At 30.8% G+C, this 22419-nt stretch overlaps 12 protein-coding genes across 12 annotated transcripts, besides 8 other annotated features; 3 read left to right on the top strand and 9 right to left on the bottom strand.

Annotated features, from left to right (window-relative positions):
* Nucleotides 1-203: 203 nt before the first annotated feature.
* On the bottom strand, nt 204-1568 carry CMU_017970 (tubulin alpha chain, putative; the record flags this gene model as incomplete). The annotated part of the gene is made up of 1 exon (XM_002140356.1): nt 204-1568. One exon carries the CDS (start codon nt 1566-1568, stop codon nt 204-206), a length of 1365 nt encoding a protein of 454 aa, XP_002140392.1.
* A 680-nt stretch (nt 1569-2248) lies between these two features.
* Nucleotides 2249-3076, bottom strand: CMU_017960 (uncharacterized protein; the record flags this gene model as incomplete). Its single annotated transcript, XM_002140355.1, has 1 exon — nt 2249-3076. One exon carries the CDS (start codon nt 3074-3076, stop codon nt 2249-2251), a length of 828 nt encoding a protein of 275 aa, XP_002140391.1.
* Nucleotides 3077-3633: 557 nt separating this feature from the next.
* Nucleotides 3634-4434, bottom strand: CMU_017950 (uncharacterized protein; the record flags this gene model as incomplete). Its single annotated transcript, XM_002140354.1, has 1 exon — nt 3634-4434. The coding sequence occupies one exon, from the start codon at nt 4432-4434 to the stop codon at nt 3634-3636; it is 801 nt and encodes a 266-aa protein (XP_002140390.1).
* A 128-nt stretch (nt 4435-4562) lies between these two features.
* Nucleotides 4563-4583: a sequence feature (AT_rich).
* Nucleotides 4584-4647: 64 nt separating this feature from the next.
* On the bottom strand, nt 4648-6786 carry CMU_017940 (DnaJ domain-containing protein; the record flags this gene model as incomplete). The annotated part of the gene is made up of 1 exon (XM_002140353.1): nt 4648-6786. One exon carries the CDS (start codon nt 6784-6786, stop codon nt 4648-4650), a length of 2139 nt encoding a protein of 712 aa, XP_002140389.1.
* A 566-nt stretch (nt 6787-7352) lies between these two features.
* CMU_017930 (Nep1 ribosome biogenesis domain-containing protein) lies at nt 7353-8156 on the bottom strand (the record flags this gene model as incomplete). The annotated part of the gene is made up of 2 exons (XM_002140352.1): nt 7353-8019; nt 8074-8156. The coding sequence occupies 2 exons, from the start codon at nt 8154-8156 to the stop codon at nt 7353-7355; spliced, it is 750 nt and encodes a 249-aa protein (XP_002140388.1).
* A 133-nt stretch (nt 8157-8289) lies between these two features.
* Nucleotides 8290-9097, top strand: CMU_017920 (nucleolar essential protein 1, putative; the record flags this gene model as incomplete). Its single annotated transcript, XM_002140351.1, has 2 exons — nt 8290-8402; nt 8455-9097. 2 exons carry the CDS (start codon nt 8290-8292, stop codon nt 9095-9097), a joined length of 756 nt encoding a protein of 251 aa, XP_002140387.1.
* A 98-nt stretch (nt 9098-9195) lies between these two features.
* Nucleotides 9196-9517, bottom strand: CMU_017910 (uncharacterized protein; the record flags this gene model as incomplete). Its single annotated transcript, XM_002140350.1, has 2 exons — nt 9196-9384; nt 9476-9517. The coding sequence occupies 2 exons, from the start codon at nt 9515-9517 to the stop codon at nt 9196-9198; spliced, it is 231 nt and encodes a 76-aa protein (XP_002140386.1).
* An 836-nt stretch (nt 9518-10353) lies between these two features.
* Nucleotides 10354-10377: a sequence feature (AT_rich).
* Nucleotides 10378-10751: 374 nt separating this feature from the next.
* CMU_017900 (uncharacterized protein) lies at nt 10752-11405 on the bottom strand (the record flags this gene model as incomplete). The annotated part of the gene is made up of 1 exon (XM_002140349.1): nt 10752-11405. One exon carries the CDS (start codon nt 11403-11405, stop codon nt 10752-10754), a length of 654 nt encoding a protein of 217 aa, XP_002140385.1.
* Nucleotides 11363-11393: a sequence feature (AT_rich).
* Nucleotides 11406-12007: 602 nt separating the features above from the next.
* Nucleotides 12008-12053: a sequence feature (AT_rich).
* Nucleotides 12054-12426: 373 nt separating this feature from the next.
* Nucleotides 12427-12457: a sequence feature (AT_rich).
* Nucleotides 12458-12979: 522 nt separating this feature from the next.
* CMU_017890 (uncharacterized protein) lies at nt 12980-16183 on the top strand (the record flags this gene model as incomplete). Its single annotated transcript, XM_002140348.1, has 1 exon — nt 12980-16183. One exon carries the CDS (start codon nt 12980-12982, stop codon nt 16181-16183), a length of 3204 nt encoding a protein of 1067 aa, XP_002140384.1.
* Nucleotides 13113-13135: a sequence feature (AT_rich).
* Nucleotides 16184-17553: 1370 nt separating the features above from the next.
* On the top strand, nt 17554-18720 carry CMU_017880 (uncharacterized protein; the record flags this gene model as incomplete). Its single annotated transcript, XM_002140347.1, has 1 exon — nt 17554-18720. The coding sequence occupies one exon, from the start codon at nt 17554-17556 to the stop codon at nt 18718-18720; it is 1167 nt and encodes a 388-aa protein (XP_002140383.1).
* A 4-nt stretch (nt 18721-18724) lies between these two features.
* Nucleotides 18725-19513, bottom strand: CMU_017870 (DnaJ domain-containing protein; the record flags this gene model as incomplete). The annotated part of the gene is made up of 1 exon (XM_002140346.1): nt 18725-19513. One exon carries the CDS (start codon nt 19511-19513, stop codon nt 18725-18727), a length of 789 nt encoding a protein of 262 aa, XP_002140382.1.
* Nucleotides 18892-18912: a sequence feature (AT_rich).
* Nucleotides 19514-19799: 286 nt separating the features above from the next.
* Nucleotides 19800-19831: a sequence feature (AT_rich).
* Nucleotides 19832-20648: 817 nt separating this feature from the next.
* On the bottom strand, nt 20649-22010 carry CMU_017860 (CDP-alcohol phosphatidyltransferase domain-containing protein; the record flags this gene model as incomplete). The annotated part of the gene is made up of 1 exon (XM_002140345.1): nt 20649-22010. One exon carries the CDS (start codon nt 22008-22010, stop codon nt 20649-20651), a length of 1362 nt encoding a protein of 453 aa, XP_002140381.1.
* Between the last annotated feature and the right edge of the window lie 409 nt (nt 22011-22419).

The following is a 22419-nucleotide window of genomic DNA, read 5'->3' as shown; positions in this document are numbered from 1 at the left end:
CTTAAAATAATATATATTGTAGCATCTCAGAAAGTATAATATCTGGCGGGATCAAAGATCCTTTATATTGTTAAATGAAGAAAATACTAGCTTAATAATTTGAAATAAGTTGTTAATAAATAATTTGGGAAGAAATCACTTAAATAAGGAAAGAAGTTCTAAGTTTCTAATCTCTAATCTAGGGTGATCTATCTATCTGAGCTTCAAAAATCAGCATCATAATGTCCTTCTTCGTCATCACCATCGGCAATCTCAATGCCCACTTCTTCATAGTCCTTCTCTAGTGCAGCTAGATCCTCCCTGGCCTCACTAAATTCACCTTCCTCCATACCTTCACCAACATACCAATGAACAAATGCTCTCTTTGAATACATCAAGTCAAATTTATGATCCATTCTATTAAAAACCTCAGCGATTGCAGTAGAATTAGATATCATACAACAGGCACGCATAACTTTAGCTAAGTCCCCACCTGGAACTACTGTTGGAGGTTGATAATTTATTCCACACTTAAAACCTGTTGGGCACCAATCAACAAATTGAATCGTTCTCTTTGTTTTTATTGTAGCAACAGCAGCATTAGTATCCTTTGGCACTACATCACCACGATACATTAAACAACAGGCCATGTACTTCCCATGTCTCGGATCACACTTCGCCATCTGGTTCTGGGGTTCAAACACTGCATTTGTGATCTCAGCAACACTTAGTTGCTCATGAAATGCCTTCTCCGCAGAAATGATGGGAGCATAAGAAGAAAGCATAAAGTGGATTCTAGGATAAGGTACCAAATTTGTCTGAAACTCAGTTATATCCACATTTAATGCACCATCAAAACGCAGTGAGGCAGTTAAAGATGATATTACTTGTGCAATTAGTCGATTTAAATTCGTGTACGTAGGTTGTTCAATATTTAAATTCCTTTTGCATATGTCATAGATCGCCTCATTATCCAGCATAACAGCAACATCAGCATGTTCAAGAAGTGAGTGAGTTGAAAGAACAGCATTATATGGTTCAACCACAGCTGTACTCAGTTGTGGTGAAGGCCATGTACAGAAGTTCAGTTTAGACTTTTTACCATAATCCACTGACAACCTCTCAAGAAGTAGTGTCCCCAAACCTGCTCCTGTTCCACCTCCGACAGCATTAAACATCAAAAAACCTTGAAGCCCTGTACAATTATCAGCTAATTTACGGATTCTATCTAAACAAAGTTCTAGAATCTCTTTTCCTACAGTATAGTGACCACGTGCAAAGTTATTGGCCGCATCTTCTTTCCCACTTATAAGTTGTTCAGGATGAAATAGTTGACGGTAAGTTCCACTGCGAATTTCATCAACCACAGTAGGTTCTAGATCAACAAATACTGCTCTTGGTACATGTTTCCCAGCACCAGTTTCGCTAAAGAAAGTATTGAAGGCATCGTCAGAAATCCCCATATTCTGCTCAGATGCAGGCATTGTACCATCAGGATTGATACCATGCTCAAGACAAAACAACTCCCAGCAAGCATTACCAACTTGTATGCCTGCTTGACCAACATGTATCGAAATAACTTCACGCATTATTAAGTATTAACAGTTTAAGTGATAGTCAAATATTAAGAAAAAAAGTGAAACTTCAGCTCTAAATTATTCAATATTATTCTGAGAAGGAACCAATGAGGAGGTCAAACTTCAAAGAATTTCTGGTTTGCAAAAATTAGACTTGCAGTTACAAAGATTGCTTAAGAATAAGTAGTAGCCGCACAAGATTTTGCTGAAGAGAATCTACCCAACCTGTGGGCTGTCCACTTAATCGTATGCGGTAAACCCCAACGTTGGAAAAGGCGGGTATACATAATTTTTCAAAAGGGGAATTCAGTAGTAGGAATTATACTGTAGTTCTGCAAGTGATATAAAAAGTGATTATACACGACTTTAACATCAAAACTTCACATAATTTTAGATTTAATATTGTTCAAACTCATATATATTAAAGCCACTGATTATTCTCCTACACAGCTAGTGACAGATCTCCATTGTAATTACACTCTTGTAGATGTGTACAATTCGGAATTACGGATCTTTTAATATTGGATATTCATGATTATACCTTATTTGTATACCTATATTTGTCGAGGTACGACCTTATATTAGTACTAATAGGGAAACTAACAGCCACTTGAACAAACTGCTAGTGATTTATTACTACTACCACTTTAAATTGGAAAATAAATAGGGTAGAGAAAAGTACTTGAATTTCATCATAATTGTAGCTCTTGTAAATATACTTTAGTCTTATTTGTAAAAGTTAAACAAAGTGAATAAAAGATAGACTCTCTAGATGAGTTCTTCATGCTATCACTATGGTTACCAGTTGTATTCGCACCTTTAAATTCAAAAAATAATGACATTAACTTTTGACAATTTTGGACTAGGAGATCAGCTATAATTTCATTGCTCTTGACTTCCTTATTAGGTAAGATTAATTCCTCTATAATTGAGATATCTGATTGATCCAATGATTTCTTAGATAAAAGTAAACCACCCTGATATGCCTGAAAAACTAGGATTCTCCATAATTCCGCAGAACTAATAACTGATTGTAAGATTGCTGGAGTGGTAGGTAGATTAGTAAAATTATTTGTACCAGTATGCTTTGTCGAAATATCTTTAAAGTAATGCTCATTGTAGTTAACATTCATCAAAAGTAAATTTAAAGTAATCAAATCTATAGTTTTCTCAGACTTAGTTAAGATTGGATCAGGAGTAACAATATCATTTTCAAAAGTATGGATCGTAAAGGTTTTACTTAGAAGTCCGCATTCTTCGTCGCAACTATTTATATCGGGAAAAGTGAATTGCTGAGAGTCACTTACTTGTGGAAAATAACCAAACATAGATTCACTATTAGAATTATGACTGGACTCCTCAGTACTAGAGGATTCTGAAGCTGAATACAGTGAATGACCTAATAGACTATTTTCAGAATCCCATTTCAATTCGTCTTCATATATTATATTAAGTCCATATGAGCTACAAAGTCTTTTAAAATTAAAAATTAGACAAAGTGCAACATATATAATATTCATTGCAGACTAGTAAGAAGAAAGTACTAATTCAGAACCCTACAAAAGTATCTGTGGCACTTTTTTATAGGTAACCTGACTATTCAACTCTTGAAGCGGGAGGTTCTGGTTTTTAGCTCTTTTGAGATACCGTAAAGAAGTTGGTGTACTCAGGTTACGTGCAATTATTTGATAAGATAGCTGGTTATGACAAAATGGTAGATACTGGGTAATCTAGTTTTCTTCTAAATTTTTAATATCTTTAACGAAATAACAAACTTGTTAGTTACTAGTATAAAGTATATTTATCTTTTATTTATCACTTAATCTTGTAATAATATTATTAAATCGAACTATCTCGCCTTATCAACTATTTTTAGTAAGATTGGTATCTGTGTACATATCAGTTATCTTATTCACTTATATATATGAAAAGTATAAACTTAAGTGAGAACGGGAATAGATTCCATACTAAGATTATCTTGGACAAGAAATGTAACATCTTTTATAACTGGAATTCACTAATAAATATATAAAAAGCGAGATAACCTAAATATAAATTGTATTTAGATAAGTATCTATCAAATATATTGAGATTTTGTTGTTTGATCTATATTATAATATAGCTTTGTTAATCTGGTTACCCTATCCTTTTTGCCAAGTCGGATATTATTTATATGTTGAATCATTTGACTTAATTTAGTTAGTAACATGCGACAGAATTCATCGAATATACTGTATTTAATGCGACTAGAGATCCAACTATCTTTTTCATATTTACTATATGGAAAGTATTTGCCACTATATAGATTAGCTTCAATTTCTGCGACTAGAAACTGCTCTTCATCATCAAAATACTTCTGTTGCCTCTCTACACTTGGGTTAAAATACAAGGTATTATTCTCTATCAACTTCTTAAGCATACTATGGCAAGCTGCTATATTCTTTCTAGTATTGAAATATTTATCTAGTGAAGTAGTATTCTTCTGAAAACAATATTTATTTATTGGCAAATACATAGTAACAAAATCTAAAAAAAGAGGACTTGGCACTAAAAGTATCTTTGATTTTATTGATGATGGGGGTAAGTAAAATAACCAAGGTTTTAAAAGTTTCGTTAACCATTCTCTCTTATCTAACTTCAATTCAATAGGAGGGTTTGATAGACACAATTCACAACCTGTCTTGGATGATAGGCTTATAAATAGATGCCATGCAGCAGTAGTTGGTATTAATAAGCCAGTTAAAACAATATTCTTTTCAAGAGGATTCCCCAGTTCTCTTTTTGAATTATGTAGCAGATCATCTGTATCTTGTGCTGCTATCACTCCAATTAGTAGTAAATATAGTACTAAGTAAGTTAAGAAATCTAATACTATCATTATTTGCTCCCATTGCGCGAATTTATATAGGTCATAATATGGGGATTCCCGGCTGCGACCTACTTTACCTGTGCTTTAGATCTATTAAAAAAAAAAGTGTACGCCAATTATTGACACAATAAAATAGCAATATTATTATTTAATATTATGGTAATTATTCTTGATTATTTTAAAGTATTAGAACTTGTATATTAGCTACTTTAGCCATATAAATCACTTATTTTCTTCGAAGTTATACTTATAAGAATTCTCCATAACATTGAATAATATCTCAAGAAGATCAGCTTTTTTCTGCGTATTGTGAACAAGATGACACAATACATCAGCCCCATACATAATTTGTATATGCTTGTTCATACTACCCCATGTTCTGCGATAAGATTCCAAATGAGTCCTCAATTTTTGCTTTGAAAACCCCTTAGAAAATTCAGTTTTCGGAGGAACTTTAAAACTAACAGAATTCCAGAAAATATCTGTGTTGTCATTGTGAATCTGAATACCGACAAAATAAGTTAACTCCGTAATTCCAGGGTAACCTATCAAAATTACATCGGGAACAATACAATGGATGTAATCTTTGTATAATATCCCCTTTACTGAGTCCTTAGTGTCGTTTTCATCGAAATAAACATTTAAAGAACGAAATATACGATCTTTGAGTAGCAATGGTCGGATTGATTTACACTTACCAATAAATGGAAATGCTATGTAAAGCCTTATTTCAGGTATTTTGGTCACTCCATCCTTCAAGTATATTTTAACTTCAAGATTAAGTGGTAAGGAAATTTCCCCATTGAGAGTAATACAGTATATGTCAATCACTTTAAAAAATAAATCAAAAGAATTTTCCTTAATATCATCCCTATTTATTTTAGCTCCAAATGAAAATGGTGAGTTTGGGCCTTTTGAGTACTTTGCAGAAACTTCTAGATAATTGTTGCTAAACATATTAAGAATTGAGTCTACAGCAGATTTAACTAATATGGAGGCTTCATTTGCTAAATCCTTCAAGTTACTGTCTAACACCTTATCTGGGTGAACTAGTAGTAGTAGTTGTTTTCGTATATTTTTTATACCACTTAATGTCGTTGTCCTAGGATCTACACCTAAAATCCAAAATGGATTGTAATTTTCAGTAGACTGTTTAGAGTGCATATTTAAGATAAAAGAAATGGTGTCATACTGTAGCTGGATTCTTTTTTTCATCAACTCATTATATCTCTCCTCTTTTAATTGCTTACTCCTCTCTTCATCTTCTTGTTTCTTTCGTTCTTCATTCTTAATGTTTATCCAATCTAACTTAGCTGAAGAGAGTCTTTTACAAGCAGTATAAATTAATTGGGTTTCATTACTGCTACAATGGTAGTCTGTAAGAGTATTTGCATATGAAATGAAATCAAGCCAAGAATTGCATTTAGCTTGGACTTCATAATCAGCTGCATCTAGTGATATTTTAAGAATACTTTTAAGCCCATCATTGACTCCACTATTTACAATGATCTTTGAAAGTATTATCCTGTAATCTAGACGATTTTTGCACCACTCTTCTAGTTCATTAATAATTTGAGGGGCATTTCCATTAAATATATCAAAATCACAGAAAATATGCTTTATTGATTCGGTTGCTTTCTCAACATCCTGTTTAGTGCAATATGTATATCTAAGCCCAATTAGTTCATAAAACTCCTTCTCAAGTTCATTATTCCCATAAAGTTGACTATTGTTGCTATTTTCTTTCTGCCACTCGCTGTGAAGTGCTTGAACCTTTTTAAGCTTTTGAGTAAAGTATGTGAAAAACAAAGTCTTAGGTATACTCTCCGGCTTTACATCATCTGCACTACTACAAAACCTTATCTTCTTACAATTATAGTCTTCAGTTTGCGTCTTATCACTAATAATTTCATGATGCCTTTTCCTGCAGCAGCGCTCTCTTTTGTAATAGTGATCTAAGCACGGTTTCTCTATTAAACTACAACTTTTTATTATTGGTAATAGCAATCCAGTATGTGTAGTGCCATTATGTTTCTTCTTAGCATAGACAAAAGCTTTTAATATCTCTTTATCTAAAAAAATACAAAGTACTTTAAAGTATGTCAGCCACATTCTATCAACTATATTTTGCTTTAGTAAAAATTCAAAAAGTTTAGTGAATGGAACCACTGATATACTTTCTGTACTAAACATGGAATGAACTATTTTGAATGCTTTCCGTTCATCAACATCTAATGAATTCAAAGGTGGTATATTTCCAAAGCCAGCACTCAACTTTAGTTCAATAGGCCCGAATATTACAGATGCGCGATCTTCATTACTATTTGGGTCAGAATTCTCGCTACTTTCATCTGTAATCATCTGTACAAGTTACTGTAAGCCTTATTATAAATAAATTTGAAGATACCATGAAATATTACCCCCACATCGACGAAGGTGGAATCTTGATACCGCTATCTAATTTGCGTATAAAGTAGTGTAAATATAACCATATAAAACAAGCTTTAAGTAGTTCCAAGATTACCAGACTAGCAATAAGATGTACACTAGCAACTAAAATAATTAAATATTTCATTTAAGGAGGAGTTTGTATTAGTAAAAAGAACTATGGATAGCTTTACACAAGTACTTAGACCCCAAAGTTCTCGTGTAACTTGTACTTTGAAACTAAAAGTTTGTTACCATTAATGAAGAATCACTAAATTATCTGTGTTTATATCTTCATATTTGCAAAGAGATAAGCACTGCAAATACTCAAAGACTAGTATATTTTGTCTATAATTACTGGTAAAGTGTGCTAGTAGATGATTTTGCCACTGCTCTATATTATTAATAATAATGCATTTAAATATTTGTTAAAAAGAAATTTAGTATTCAAACTATTGGAAATATTAGAATGTATCTCTTCTATTGCACAGATAGATTTCTTATGAGATCTTCCATATATATTCAAATTCAGCACAAAGTTTTGCACAGCATAAAGCAGCTGATAAAGGATAAGAACTAATACTTATAATACTCTCAACCAAGGAACTCTTTAATGTAGGATCTCCATATGCTACTGCACCAACTAAAAATGTAATTGGTTTGGAATAAGATGATGAATCATCAACTTTTTTTTCAGTATATATCCTTCTCAATAATTTTCTTAGTGAAGTCGAATTACCTTTTATTGAAAGGCCAAATTTTAAGCCACCTGGTGGAAGAACTTTATTAATATCATTCTTAATTATTCGCATTAAAACTGAATTTTCTTCACAAGCCTTTACTTTGCGTTTAACAAGCAAGTTAATCATTAGATTTGCAAATTCATCATAGTATCTTGGAACGGTTAGCTGTGGATTAACTTCAATTAGTACGTTTCCTGTTGTTCTAATATATATCATTAATTTACCTTTTTTATTTAATGGACTGTCTAGAAGAGCAAGCAGGCACTGGTGCAGTATATCGGGACGAATATTTAGCATCATCTCCTCTTCCGAGAAGATGTTACTTGGGTGAGATAATAAATACTCATCAATATGCTTCTTTGAATGAACCAATCCGTTTAGTAATTGTAATGCCTTGTTTTTAGTCTCCACTAGTTCTAGACAACTAGGAAAAAGGAAAATTAATCAAAGCAAAAGAAGAAAAAGTATAGGGACTTACGCCTGGTCTAATAATATGACGAGTTTCTGTTCAACAAGCCAGTTATTCAAATCTTTTGGGACTTTTATAATATTAGTATTCATTTATTATGAGAAAAGAGTGTGAATATAGAAGAAGTCCTACAACTACACTCAAGTGGAATACCGCACTTCTCCTTCAAACAAGAATTAAGAAATTTACTTTAAAAAAATCAGAGATCTGGTGCTCCAAAATACTATGGAAACTTCTATAGATACTAGATCACTTGTTAAAGATAACAAAGATAGAAAAGTAATTTCTAAGACATCTGAACTAACAGGTTGCCAAATTAGTATTGTCTTAATTGAATCGTAAGTTTATATTTTATCCAATACCAATAAAATACTTTAATATTCCCCTCAGGTCACTTTGTATACATAAAAATAGCAGTGGAAAGATGGAACTACTAACAGAAGACAAAAAAATTGGATGGAAAGAAGTCAAGAATCAACCTACAGAAGCAAGACCTGACATTGTTCATAACTGTCTATTAATGATATTAGATAGTCCTCTATGTAAGTCAGGATATTTAAGTGAAATTATCATATTAAATTACGATGGGAAGATAATTAGTGTAAATCCCATATTTCGTGTACCAAGATCTTTTAAAATATTTGAGAAGGTATTTGTAAACTTTCTTTCTTCAAATACAGGTGTACTTACACTACCTGACAACTCACAAATAACATTGTTGAAATTATTAAACCCACCTCTACATTCATATATAAAAAAAAGTAATCTTATTATTGGATTCTCTAGAAGTGCGGATATAAGACACTTCCCTCAATTTGTAGAGGATGTTGTCACTCCTCTACTTTCTCAACCATCTCTATGCAAAATATGTTGTGTTGTGGGTGCAATATCTAATGGTAATCCTGTTGAAAAATTCCAAAAGGATGAAAAATTACTTACTCACTACATATCAATTAGTAATTATAGTATGCCTGCATCTATATGCTGTTCAAGAATATGCAGTGAAATTGAAGAAGCTCTAGGGATCTTTTAAAAGTTATACTTCATAGTTAACTAGCATCATAGTAATTATAATTGCCTTGGATATAGATTTTTTAAAAAAAAGATCAAAGTGATATCTCGTATCTAATCTTATTGAGAAATATTTGAATTGATATTTGACTGTGCCTGAATCATTTGAGCATGTAGCTCGAACATTTGGCACTCTTTCTCATAGTGAAATAGGACAGGGACAGCTAGAGTTAAGATACTCGTAACTCCTATCCATAGGAGTTGACTGCCAAGCCAAATTCCATCTGAGCATATATTAATTAATCTATTCTGAACATTTTTATTAGTTAAACAGAAAATATAGAAAAAGCTTATTATTTAATTATATGTATACACAGATAGTTTAGAATCATTTACTTACCCTTGCTACAGGGATCTTCTCAATAAATTTTCTATAGGACATTTTTAGAAGTAGAAACTTTTAACTACGTACTGGAAAGTTTACAACTTTAAAACCGCGAAGTGGAGAAATCTAGAAGTGAATTATTTCCCATACAGTTAACTGCTGAGTAAACATTTTTATTTTATAGCTATCTTACTTGTAATGTAGAATTTCCTGTATTATTAAGTAAATTCCTTAAAGTAGTGAATGTCATATATTGCTATGTAGGACAAAATATCTATATATATAAGATATGACTATCACTTGGTGCTACCCAAAAAATCAACAAATTGACACTTAAAACTTATGATATATACTATCCCTTAAAAAAAAAAGTCTTTGTTAACTGCCCCGATTTTCTCACACTACTTACCTATAGTATCCATGATTAAGGAGGTTTATTAGCCATTGTACCTAGTGTAGCTGACGTTATAGCCTAAAGGTTGTACGATACTACTGGAAGTAGGGAATGAAACATTAGAAATAAAGTGCATTTATATAAGAGAGTATAACATTAATATTGAAGACTTCTAGTAGAAAAAAAGTAATAGAGACAAGGTTTACTGTAGTCACTGCAAAATTAACTTTTTTCAAATACTAAAAGTGTCCTTTCCTCTAGTTGGCGAGTTTTAAAATTAAATTGCTCATCTGCACTTTTTATTACTTGTGCAACCAGCAATGTATTAGGTGGATATCATAGAGATTATCTTCTTAAAATAATATATTTTGTATAAAGTACTTCTCAACTATGTACAAAGTTATATTTAGAAGTAGCTACATTCTCGATATTTCATATGTTGAAATTTACAAATGTTTCACTTAAAAAAAGTATACAAAAAATAGGATACAGCAGAACGAAAATATATATTAAATTTATTATTGGAGGATAATCTTGGAAAGAGGTTTTGTGTTATCAAGTTAGATGAAATAAGTTATACTAAAAAAAATAGTGAGCTTGTTATGTGCACTTGTAATGAGATAAATAGTTTATACTATTCTAATTTATTAGTTATTCTTGCCAATCAGTTGCTCTCAACAAGTTTAGTGACTTTCACTACCATTTCAATGATGACTTCTGTAAGAAGCCCTATAAGTATTAAAATCAAAAACTGTGACAATAATCAAAGTAATTATACCATTAAAAACTTGTATGTTGTATTAATTATCTAGTATTATATCATGTATACTATCTTTTTGTACTTTTCATAAAATCATAGTTTAGAAAAACTTCAGAGGAACTATTTAGGAAGCTATATTATAAAAAATTAACTAAATTGGTCCTATTTTCAATAGTTGCATCTGTTAAGCACTCTAACTCCTTCTTTAAAGTTTCTAAATTGATATTAGATGTCTGTTCAAACCACCCCATTGTTTTTGCAATGATATCTTTAACTGAATTTTCTGTCTCTCTATTTTCTGTTATATTCTTCAAGGAATTATTGATATTAGATTTATTAGCAAAACGTTTAGAAAGAAACCAAAGGTCCATGTTGTCATCATAACTTTGTGGCTTAAAACACCCAATAAGGTTTATATTAGCTTTATTGCTACTCTGCACACTTTTCTTAGACACACTTTTCTTAGATATACTCTTCTTTGAAAAATCTATTATTGGCATACTTGTATCACTTTGCTTGCCTGTTTCTAATTGAGTTTCACAGCTATCAGTTTTTTTAAGAGACTCTCTTAGTTCTAACTGTTCACTACTAGATTTTGCTTCATAATAGACTGTATTATTTGAGTATTTAGTCTTCAGCAAATTTAGTATAGACATACATGTGATATCTGTCTGTTCACCACTTCCAGTATTATTACTTGTTGAAGAATTTCGATATCTTATATATGGAACTATGCAGAACCTACAGCAATATATACTTTTTATATTTTTTTTATTTTTGAAGCTCAGCATTTCCTTTCTATATAGATTATAATATTCATGCTAAAGTAGTCAACACTTAAACACACAGCCTTGCCGCACTAAATGTGTATTATAGTTGGATGTTTGTGTTTAATTGAACAATCCCATCAATTATACTTCTTAAATACTGTTGAAACTAGATATATATAGAAATCGAAACAAATACTTGTATTTGTGTGTTTCAATATATCATTAGCTTTAGTTATAATTATCTCTATAGCAAGAAGTTGTTATAACTGAACTAAAAGTAGTATTAAATTAATTATTCAATTTACTCAGATATATATACTAGAAAGTACTGGAATAAAATATGCAACTATTTTAAAGTGTTAAGAAGGAATCCTGTTATATAGATTATTACTTCTTAGATTAACATAATTTGAAATGGCTACTTCATACAGTGATTAAACCAGAATAAATAACCTATACTCCTGAAAATGTTGACATATATTTATTATTAAGGTGCAAAATTTCAAATATTATAATACTGAAGATCACCATTATTACTGGGACTTCTTTTGCTAAAGTACTTAATGTACTAGTACTCTTTCAACAAGACCTTATGACAGCATATGTAAAAACAATTAAAAGTGTTTATTTAATATTTCAAAAATACTTATATATAAAATACTAAAATTACTGTAAAACTAAAACTATAATTGAGTATTTTTACTAGTATTCTTAATATAGGAATAATCAAATCTTATGAACTTTTTGAGATTATAAGCAAAGCGATGTTTATATTTTTACAAGCTGGATTTTACTTGTTTATTTTATAAGATATAGTACCAAAAAATTTGCATCCATTTGTAAATTTACGTATTATAGAGACTCTGTCGTAAATTTAATGAACACAAAATAGATTTTGTCTACTATTAAAATTGTAGTGACAAAGGAACACTATTAGGTGTAGTATCCTCCAGCACCATCGTTACAATAAGATATATCACACTTTCTGAAAGCTAAAACAAATAATAAGTTAGGTATAAATACAATTAATATTGTAAACTTCAATATATTATTCATATATAATATTATTTTAAGTGAAAATATTTCAAAACTCTCAATGATAAGAATGCTGATCAAATTAAGACACTATCAATCCTTGGATTCATCTAGGTAAAATCTTTTATATGCTCTAACAGGAATAATTTAGAGAATTCCAACAATGTTTCGTGAAAATTTGTTGGAGTAATCTAGCTTACGTTTGATACAGTTAGTTATCCCGAAGTTGTTCACTTAAGTTCCTTTTTTTTATATAATCATATATATGGCTAGTAGGACACTTATATTTTACTTTTAAGTACCAAATATAAGATAAAAAACATTATGAGCGATAAATCGATTATTTGCTACAGTCCTAATATGTAGAAACTAGTTTCTCCTCTTTTGCATGTAAGTCTTGGAGAAACCTTCATGTCAACAGGGTACCCGCTCACTGTCTAACTGGCTTGTATCAACATCTCAAAGTATTATGGCCACCAGGAAAAGATTTTAAACTTATGCTGAAGCATGTGTACTTTTATATTTATATTTCAATTAGTATATACACACTATGTAGTGTCATGGATATACAAGCTACAGACATAAACTATAATGTGACAAATTACAATAATGGTTCGAAAATTGAATACTTTAATATACAAATATCTAAACAAGAGGAGATAGGTTCATTGGAAGATATAAAAATGCACTTGGATATTTTAAAAAATTATTATAAAGATGATGAGTCAGTTATAGCTATAGAGTCAAATAATTACACTAGTAAAGAGAAAGAGAAATATGTGAAGAATTTGTCCTTTACAAAATCTCTTATTGGTACTTATTCACATAATATTGGTAGTAAAAAGTTATATCCATACTTTAAAATAAGCTCAAGAAATATTTTCTCTGAAAATATAAAATGTCCTACATATGATCTATTCAAAATCAACTTTAATGAAACTGTACAGAGCGCATTGAAAAACAATATACTTACAAATATAATACAAGCAAGCCAAAATCTAAATCGCACACTTAATATGATACCATGGTCTCTCATTCAGAACAGTGATAAGTACACAATTGCAAATGTACAAATTGCTGCTCTTAAGGTTGCTTTATTATCGACTATCGTTAGCTCCAACAATAGACTTATAAAATTTTACTCGGGTAATAAAGAAAGTGCACAGAGTCAACAAGAAGCACTGAAAATGGGAACTTTAGCAAGAAGCTTGGCTAGATATGCTTTGGATACATGTTATACTATCCAGATTTTAATTAATACTTCACCTGAATCAAGCGAAAGCCTGATGACAATTCCTGGACTAAACCTCTTGTCTTCAAATAAGCTGGGATTTTCATTTTTAAAGAATTTAAGTAATAATACTAAGCAATCAATATATTATAACTGTTCTGAATTTTTTTTAGTCAAAAAAAAGGCACGAAGTATATTTTGTTCAACATTGTACTTATCACTTGTGCTGCAACTAAAGTGCAAAGTAGCAAGTGTCGGTATATTAAATGAGTCACTATTAGGAATTATGTGGCTTAAGCGATTAAACTCTACATTATTTGAGACTTTAAAGCTTTTGGAAATGATATGGTATGGCTACTTTAACCAATTACCTTTAATGAATGAACAATATATTCCACCAAAACCTTTTATCTCATGGAGTTCTGTAATGAAAAGAATTCATATTCAATTTAAAGATTTGATTATTTTTCATAATGCTATTAATAAATTAATTGGAGTGAAGGCATTTATTCCGTTGCTTAGTTTTATGAGTAGCATGACATCTGATGACATGCAAATAAAAGGCCTTCTTGAAAATCAATTACTAAAGGATTCACTCTTCCCACATCTTACAACCCAAAGTACTAATTCAGAATTTGAACATTTATTTGAACTATACAGAGTATCTGTAAAAGCAACTAATATACCTCATTATTTTAAAGACACACATTCAGGATCTCTTTTAAAGTTGAACAGCTCTTTAATTTCACTTCTTACGATAATTGGAAGCTACACTGATCATTTTTATATGGAAGCTGCCATTTCTAGTCTCAATAGATCTACTTATGAAAACAGTACTTTACCTGAATATCTTTGCAAAGACCTAACAAGTCACTTGTCTTTAAAAAGTATGAATACTCAATCAAAATTCACTAATGCGTTTCTAAAGTTAATAAATTGCTCTTATTTTTTACAGAGAAATATTACATATCAAATTGGGAAATTACGTGGGTATGAGATTTCTAGGAGAATGTTGAGAAAATTTATTTTAAATGCAAGAAATAAACTCCATGAGAAGTCTAGAGAACTTGTACTATCTGGAGGAAATCTTGCAAATATGTCACATAAAACGATTAAAGTAATGTCCTCTATATTTGAAATTATTTCTGGAACTGCCAAGATTATTAGAAGTGATGCAAAAGCTGCATCATTAAGAGTTGAAAAATTACAATTTACCCTTGATTCTCTGGGTCTTACCTTGGAGAAAATGAGTGTTAAAGTGGCAGTAATTTTGTTTAGTTCTGGAAAACTAAATAGTACTAATAACTCACTACTGATTCCATTTCAAATAATTCCATTAAGAGTTTCTATTAATGATGCTCTATATATGTCACAGCCAAAGAAGTTAAAAGTGATTACCAAGAGACTATACAGTAAAATAGCACACTTAAGTAAAGTCCTATCCCATCTGAGATCTTTTAATTTAAACAAAAAATTCAAAGATTTAGGGGAAAATGATGTTTTAAACAGAGATATACAATCTAGAGCTTTGTACATATTCAGCTATAAAAATGATTTAGTTAAAATTTATGAGCTAGTAAAGATACTCTCAAATTCACTACAGAACGTTGTATCAATAGTATCAGAGCCATTTCCTCATGATTTGTTGAACTCCCACCCAGTTCCTGAAATATACCTAGGCCGTGATGGTTATTGTGGAATTCAACGAGATAAATGGCTAATGCACAATTCTACTCTCTACTGGTGTCAAATTTACATTAGATCAAGGCAGTTTCTAAGAATTGATGAACTTTATCAACTCTTCTTGCAACAGTCCATTGCCTTAGAGAATTTAGAGAAAAGTGTATTAATTGATCTCTCCATACTTCTTTCAGAGATATGGCCTACAATGTTATTAAAAATAGGATACAAAAGCTTCCACCATTTACTTAAAAAAATATATTTGTTGAATTCAATACAGGATAATCTAATAATAATTTATGGTTTATCTCAAAACTCACTTGTCTCTTACGCAGGATGTCCAATTAATGCAGCATCATTACTTGACCTACTATTAAATATGTGCAGTCGAGCAGAACTAGCCATAAAGGATTCATCTATATTCCAGAAAAAAAGAACTATTAAAACAATTTTTAGGGGAGTACTTAAGTGGTTAAAAAAATTATTTAGTAAAAAAGCAAGGAAATGCAAACAAGAGAAAAATATTTTAAGGGATCACTTCAAAAAATATAGTCAGCTTTTGTTTGGACTTCAAGGAATTGTCACTGAACTTGATCTATACTTCGGTGTAAATCTGCAGAAAATTAAATTGACCAGATTTAAATCTGAGCCTAGCATCTTAAATTTGCTTGGCAAAATCGTTGTTACTTTTTACAAGACAACTAAAATTGGAAGAACTGAATCTAAATTGACAAAACATATTTATAGTAATATTCTTACAGAATGGATACATATAGCTAAAGATGTCAAAGAATTTGAGCAATATCTAATTCACGAATTTAAAATGTTGATGGTAAGTCTCAAATTATGCTAAAAAAAAAGAGGGTATCCTATTGCTATTTAACTTTTTATTTCTTTAGCCTCTATTTATCCAAAACATTGAAATAAGAGAACGTTCCAATATAATTGTCCATGAATTACTTAAGAACGATGTAAGTTAAGTACTTCAATCCACTTTAAAATTGATGTTTTACTTAGACTTTTTTAGGAGATCTTGACAAATTTAGTTTCAGAATACAATATAAGGTGGGGGAAATCAAATAAGTAGCAATAGTTAGCATTTTATCATGGTCTACATTGCTTCTAATACAAAAAAGATACTGTATTATCACTATGTAACAGATATTTTGCTGAAAACAGAATAAAACTAATAAAATAGCACAGGTTTTCAGAAAGAAACGAGTAAGCTTCAACACAATAATTATTTAAATCTATCACTTTAAATTGACATACTTATTGGATATTTAATCCTGTATTTTAAAAGCAGTTAGTTTCTTATAGCTTTGGACTTCCCTTTGAGCTTTTAGGGTGGCAGTGATCAATCTCTTCTTTATCCTCCATACTGCGCAATAGTTACTTTATATTGTCAATTCTCATTAAATTGTACTTGTAAAAACAATGTAGTTTGTCAAAGTGAGTAGAAGTGGTAGAGCAAACTACCAATACTTAAACCATTCAGAATTCTCCTTTGTAATTCAGTCATGGAAATTCACTTAATTTTTGTAACACTTGTATCCACTCAAAATAAGTCAACTTTTGCTGTAAACCTCCTAGAAATATACGATAGAAAGCATTAATTTCAATATTTACAAGTGTTGAAACTCCGCCTGTTGTTTATTAGTCAAATGTAGCATTTTCTATATAAAAAACGCGTTGCAATATCCTACTCAAGCGCATACTGCACCGTGGTCTTTAGATACATTTCACTACAGTAAATAGGCACAGAATTTCAGGACAAAAATCATTTACTTGGTTTATTTAATTTATTCTATTCAATAAGCTAATTCTTTGGTTCTCAGAAGTTACAAATTCTTGTAATCAACACTTCTCCACTAGAATTGTATTTCTGTTCTATTATTGCAAAAAAAATGTATTTCCAAAAATATTCTCTTCTACTAATTACTGTTACGCAAGTTTAATATTTCTTAACAGTAAGATTTTCAGGTGTGACTTTTTTTTTTATCTGTTGCTATATTGATGATAAGGGAGTATTTATCTACATAATTACATATAAAAAATGAATTATTCTGTATTCTAATAATCTGATAAACATGAGAACGCTTAGTAAGTAGTAAAAAACACTGTAGGGCACTCATAATAATTCAGATCCATTATAAACTCTTCAGCGCCACTTTTAGTTTATGAGCAATCCTGTTAATTAAAACAGATAAAGTAGTTGGTCTTATGAAACCTGCAGGAAAATTCATTCACTTTGAAGTTGAACCAGTAAAGCATGAAGATATAGAAGATTTAAATGCAGAAGTAAAGTTTGAGGATAGCCCAGTCGAGTGTACATGCCCTTTTTGCAAAGAAGAAGTTGTTACTCAAGTACAGCTGGAGAGCTCCTGGTTCACATACCTAATGGCTTTTACTTTGTTCTTAGTATTGGGGTGGATAAGTTGTCCTGTATTACCCTTATTTTGGTCATTACTACAAGACTCTGTTCATACCTGTCCTCGGTGCTTAAACAAAATTTGCAGAAATGGACGAATAAAGTGTCCCTCTATTAAGTCTGAAGTTATGACAGTTAGATGTGGGAGTTGTGCTGTAGTTTTAAGTAGAAAATATGTTTTTGTGATTTTGCTTATACTCATTACAGTACTTGGTTTTACGTTGCTACGTACACTTTTGAGATTATATGGTTTACCTGATGTTGAACGTGGATTACCTACAGAAAAAACCTGGTTATCATTTTTAGAAAACTGTGGCACGAGATCATATCTCGGAAATCCCATAAGGGCAATAAAAGAATTTGAAGATCATTACCAGTATAGAACAGTATCTTGGAGCGGAAGAATCATTAAAGTTCAAGAAGGATTTTGGAAGAAGCACTTTATATATATAGGTATGGACCCTCCTCAAATTACAACAACATCTGGGGGTCCTGTTCCTGACTTAGCATTAGCATTTAATGAAATATTACTTCCACAGGTAGCGCAAATAAAAGTTGGCGATCTAATTGAATTTGAGGCAACTCTTGTGGAATTTGGGAAACGTGGTCATCCACATTTTGGACAAATGTGGAACTTTACAAAAGTTGATGATTTCACGGCACTAAATATTTTCCCAAGACACAAAAACATGCTACTTATGATCCCATTATTTGAAATGATGAACCAGATAACTGATCAGCTATCTAAGTCACTTCGAAACAGCACAGAGTTTTACCTCTCTGATACTGATGAAGGGAATGGAATCTTCCACACGCAGTACAATGAGAATTTTGGTGCATTTAATGAGCCTACTCAGCTGGAAAATAGAAAAGGAGACGTTTATTATAAGCTTCCAGGAACACAACAAGATAGTAAAAGTCAAAGTGAGAATTATGAACATGACTCTTCATCTAATTAGTTATCTAACCTATTATTTTGGTAACATTGCGAATAAACTGCATTAGCAAGTGTGGTATTTGTATGACATATCTTCTCAATATTTTAGAACACATTGGAATATATAGTTTCAAAATTCTGTCTTTTAATTTTGGATGTAAATTTAACTTCATAAATATTGTACTCACCTTCCTAATATAATTTAATAAATTATCTGCAAAATATATAAGATTGACTCTATCGAATATCTTAGTATCTAGAGGTCCCATTTGATACTGAAATAATTCAGCAGGTGAATCAAGGTCGAGTTGCTGCTTCTCAAGATCATTCAAATTGTATTCATAAAAGCTATATGTGGATTTTCCATTAGGTAGCAGTTCTTCAATAAGAATTCCTTTAATCCACTTATTATCTCTCTTAAGTATATAAGCGTTTTCTCTTCTAGTTGTATTCATATTAGAGACATTATAATTTCCTCCACTTTTCAATGCATATTGCATTTTCAAGAAGATATCTTCGAGCTCAGTAAACATTTCATTAAAAATATCAGACTCCAATTTCGATGTAGTACTACTGTTATTGTTAATATTATGGTTTAACTCACTATTTAAAGAATGATCATACATGTATTGCGAATTGTATGTGTTATAATAGTCATATTTCCTACGTCTTTCTTCATTTGAAAGTGTTTCGTAAGCTTCTGATATCTCCTGAAACTTTTTCTCCGCTACCACCTTATTTTCAATATTGCGATCAGGGTGCCATTTTAGTGCCAATCTTCTATATGATGTTTTTATATCTTCAGGAGTAGCCATTTTATCTACACCAAGTATTTCATAATAGTTCAAATTTCTCTTTGTACTCAAAAATCTCTGCAGGTATGCAGGTTTCCTCTTTTGAAACAACCTCAAGTCCGCATACTTAAGTAGAGTACCTTTAAGGCTGAAAAGATTGGTTAACATAAAAGAAGCCAAGCAGTAAATATAATTGTACACATAGTAGAGTTAATTAACCTGAAATAATACTTTTTTCCTATAAAAAATATGAAGACCGCCAAAACACAATATCATTTAATAATGTATTATTCAGATAGGGACTTTCTATTTAAAACAATATATAATATTTTTTTTTTTCAACAAATAATAACGCATAACTTTAAAGTCTTACATGTGAATAGTTTTTTAAGTATAACTTATATTTAAAGTGAATCTTACCAAAGTATTGCTTCTTTTATGAATCACACATTTTTGTTAAAATAGAGAAATTTGATAGTACCTAAAATTAATATATAAATGATAGATTTAAAACACTATAAGCTAGGATTCATAAGGAAATAACTTTTTTCCTTTGTAAGAAACCTATATACTAGACAATATAATTAGGAAATATGCTGTAACTAAGTGAGTTGCCAAAAAGTTGGTAACTTAGCAATACCTAGCTTGTATAATGGTGCGTACTTTATATCATTGATGCTTTTAAGTACATATATTAAATTTTGGAAATAGAAGCACCTCAGCATTAATAAGTGATCAAACTTTACCATTATAAAACAGGAGTACTTATCATAATAGTTATTGAATTACAACTTCTATTAATTTAAAGGTTTGAATTAGAAACACTAGAAATAATGTAAGTATATGTTAGTAGACTGCAGTTAAATTAAATATTCTGTATATTACCATTAGATCGACAATATCTAATCAATAGTGCCAAGTGCATGGACAGGTTAATGGTAGGAGTTTAATTAGTCAATTAATTTCCTAAATTGGATTAAAATTTATTTCAGTACATCCACAAAAGACTATAGGTAAATTTAATCTGAAAGTTTATCTACAGTATCTATATTCAATAAAGTAAATCGAAAAAAATTCAGTAGTAAGTCACTACTATTTATACTTGAAATTTTGTATCAATAATTTAATTGAAGACGCTTTATTTCAAGTAAGAACATTACTTCCTATTATGTAGTTTTGGTCTTGCAGACCTTGATATAGAATATGCTCTAGATGGGATTTCATCTTGTATATACCCCTTTTTTGTCATTAGTTTAAGTTTACTTATATCAAACTCACTGTCCTCATTACTGCTTTGTGAATATATATTTGAGATAGTTATATCTTTACTCTGCACAAAATCATTTTTTCTTTTATTTACAGAGTTCACATTTGAAGTCTGGAACATACTAATTCCAAGATGAGTGCATATGTCAGATATTGTAGTAACTGAGAAATCAATAGTGTACAAACTATTCCAGATAGCTATCAAGCACAACACTGACTTTGGTGAACTTGCTGTCATATCAAAAATAACTGGTCCGAAAAACAGTAGTATAGATCCTATATAAAAGGGTAGCACTGGCCAGTGTAAATATGGAAGTTGATCCTTAGAAAAAGCAGAAACATTCATTCTTAATGCTATTATTGAACTACTTGTAACAAATACATAAAATGAGGAGATAGGTAAAATATTAAAGACTCCTGATGCAAAAAAAAGGATTTGGAATGCAATATGTGACAGAGCTCCACATACTTCCAAGGATGCAGCTTTCTTACTTTGTTGATCTTGACATACCCTTATGCCCAAAAGAATATCATATGCAATTGTAAATATTCCAAATATTCCTATTGAAAATAGCATTATATCAGAAATAGTAACTTTATATAATATTATCATATGTAAAGTATTATAGTTGTCAAAGACGGTAAATAGCAAAAGTAGCATTACAAAAAATTGACTTTCAGTTACTCCTAAGAACTTAGAAGCAGAGCACCGGTATACATGACAGTGATACTCAAGCCACATATATATCATCATCTTTAATTGAGCTATAGAAATTAATGCGAAAGTTGCAAAGTTCCATCCACAGCAACAAGTACCACATACAATAGTCGTAAGGAAAATTGTAGAATAAGAATCAAGTCCATGATCTAATAATTGTCCTAGAGGAGAACTTAGTTTTAGCCTACGAGCTTGTTTACCATCAGCTGCGTCTAATGTCTGGTATAAAAACAAAAGGAGAACGATGGCAAGGGTAGAAGGTAGTAATAGTCTTTGATCCAAAGACGGGCTATAAACTAGTAATATTAGTATTGATAAGAATGAGCATATAAATCCAAGGATTGTTAGCCCGTTAGGTGGCAAAGTTTCTGGTAGACTCTTTACAAAGTAATCCCAAAAGATATTCATGAACTCATCACAGTAAGTTGCTCCACCACCATTATAATTGTACGACTCTATCCTCCTTAAGCCATCAGTAGTTACATATCTTCCAAAAAGACCAATTTTTGGTAAATCAGTTCTATCCTCATTCATATTAAAAGTTTAACTTAAAAAAAATGAAGTGACCCGCATTAACTTGCAAAATTTTCAGTTTTAAGCGGGGAGGGATTGGACTAATGTTTTCTTTTAAGTGCTTGATGTAAACTGCAAAGGCTTACAACACCTTCTTTTCAATATCTTAATCCCGTTTACTATGGAACAAGTAACTTCGCAGAGAAGCAGTATATATAGATCCATATAGATGTGTACATTTCTAGTCCCTTTCTAACGTAAATATTATCTGTCTTTTAATGTTTTTCAATGAAATATTATGAAGGAACTTCAGATAGCATAGATTGATACCTAGTATATTCTTAGTTGTGCTAATATATTCTTGGTTTCTGCAGCCTATATATAAGGCTTAGTAATTAAATTAGCTGCAAAATGTAATAAAGAGGGAAAT

Source organism: Cryptosporidium muris, genomic scaffold (assembly GCF_000006515.1).
Source record: "Cryptosporidium muris RN66 scf_1106632373407 genomic scaffold, whole genome shotgun sequence".
NCBI classification, from domain to species: domain Eukaryota; phylum Apicomplexa; class Conoidasida; order Eucoccidiorida; family Cryptosporidiidae; genus Cryptosporidium; species Cryptosporidium muris.
Note: the sequence above shows the minus strand (reverse complement) of the source record. Positions and strands in the feature narration are given on the sequence as shown.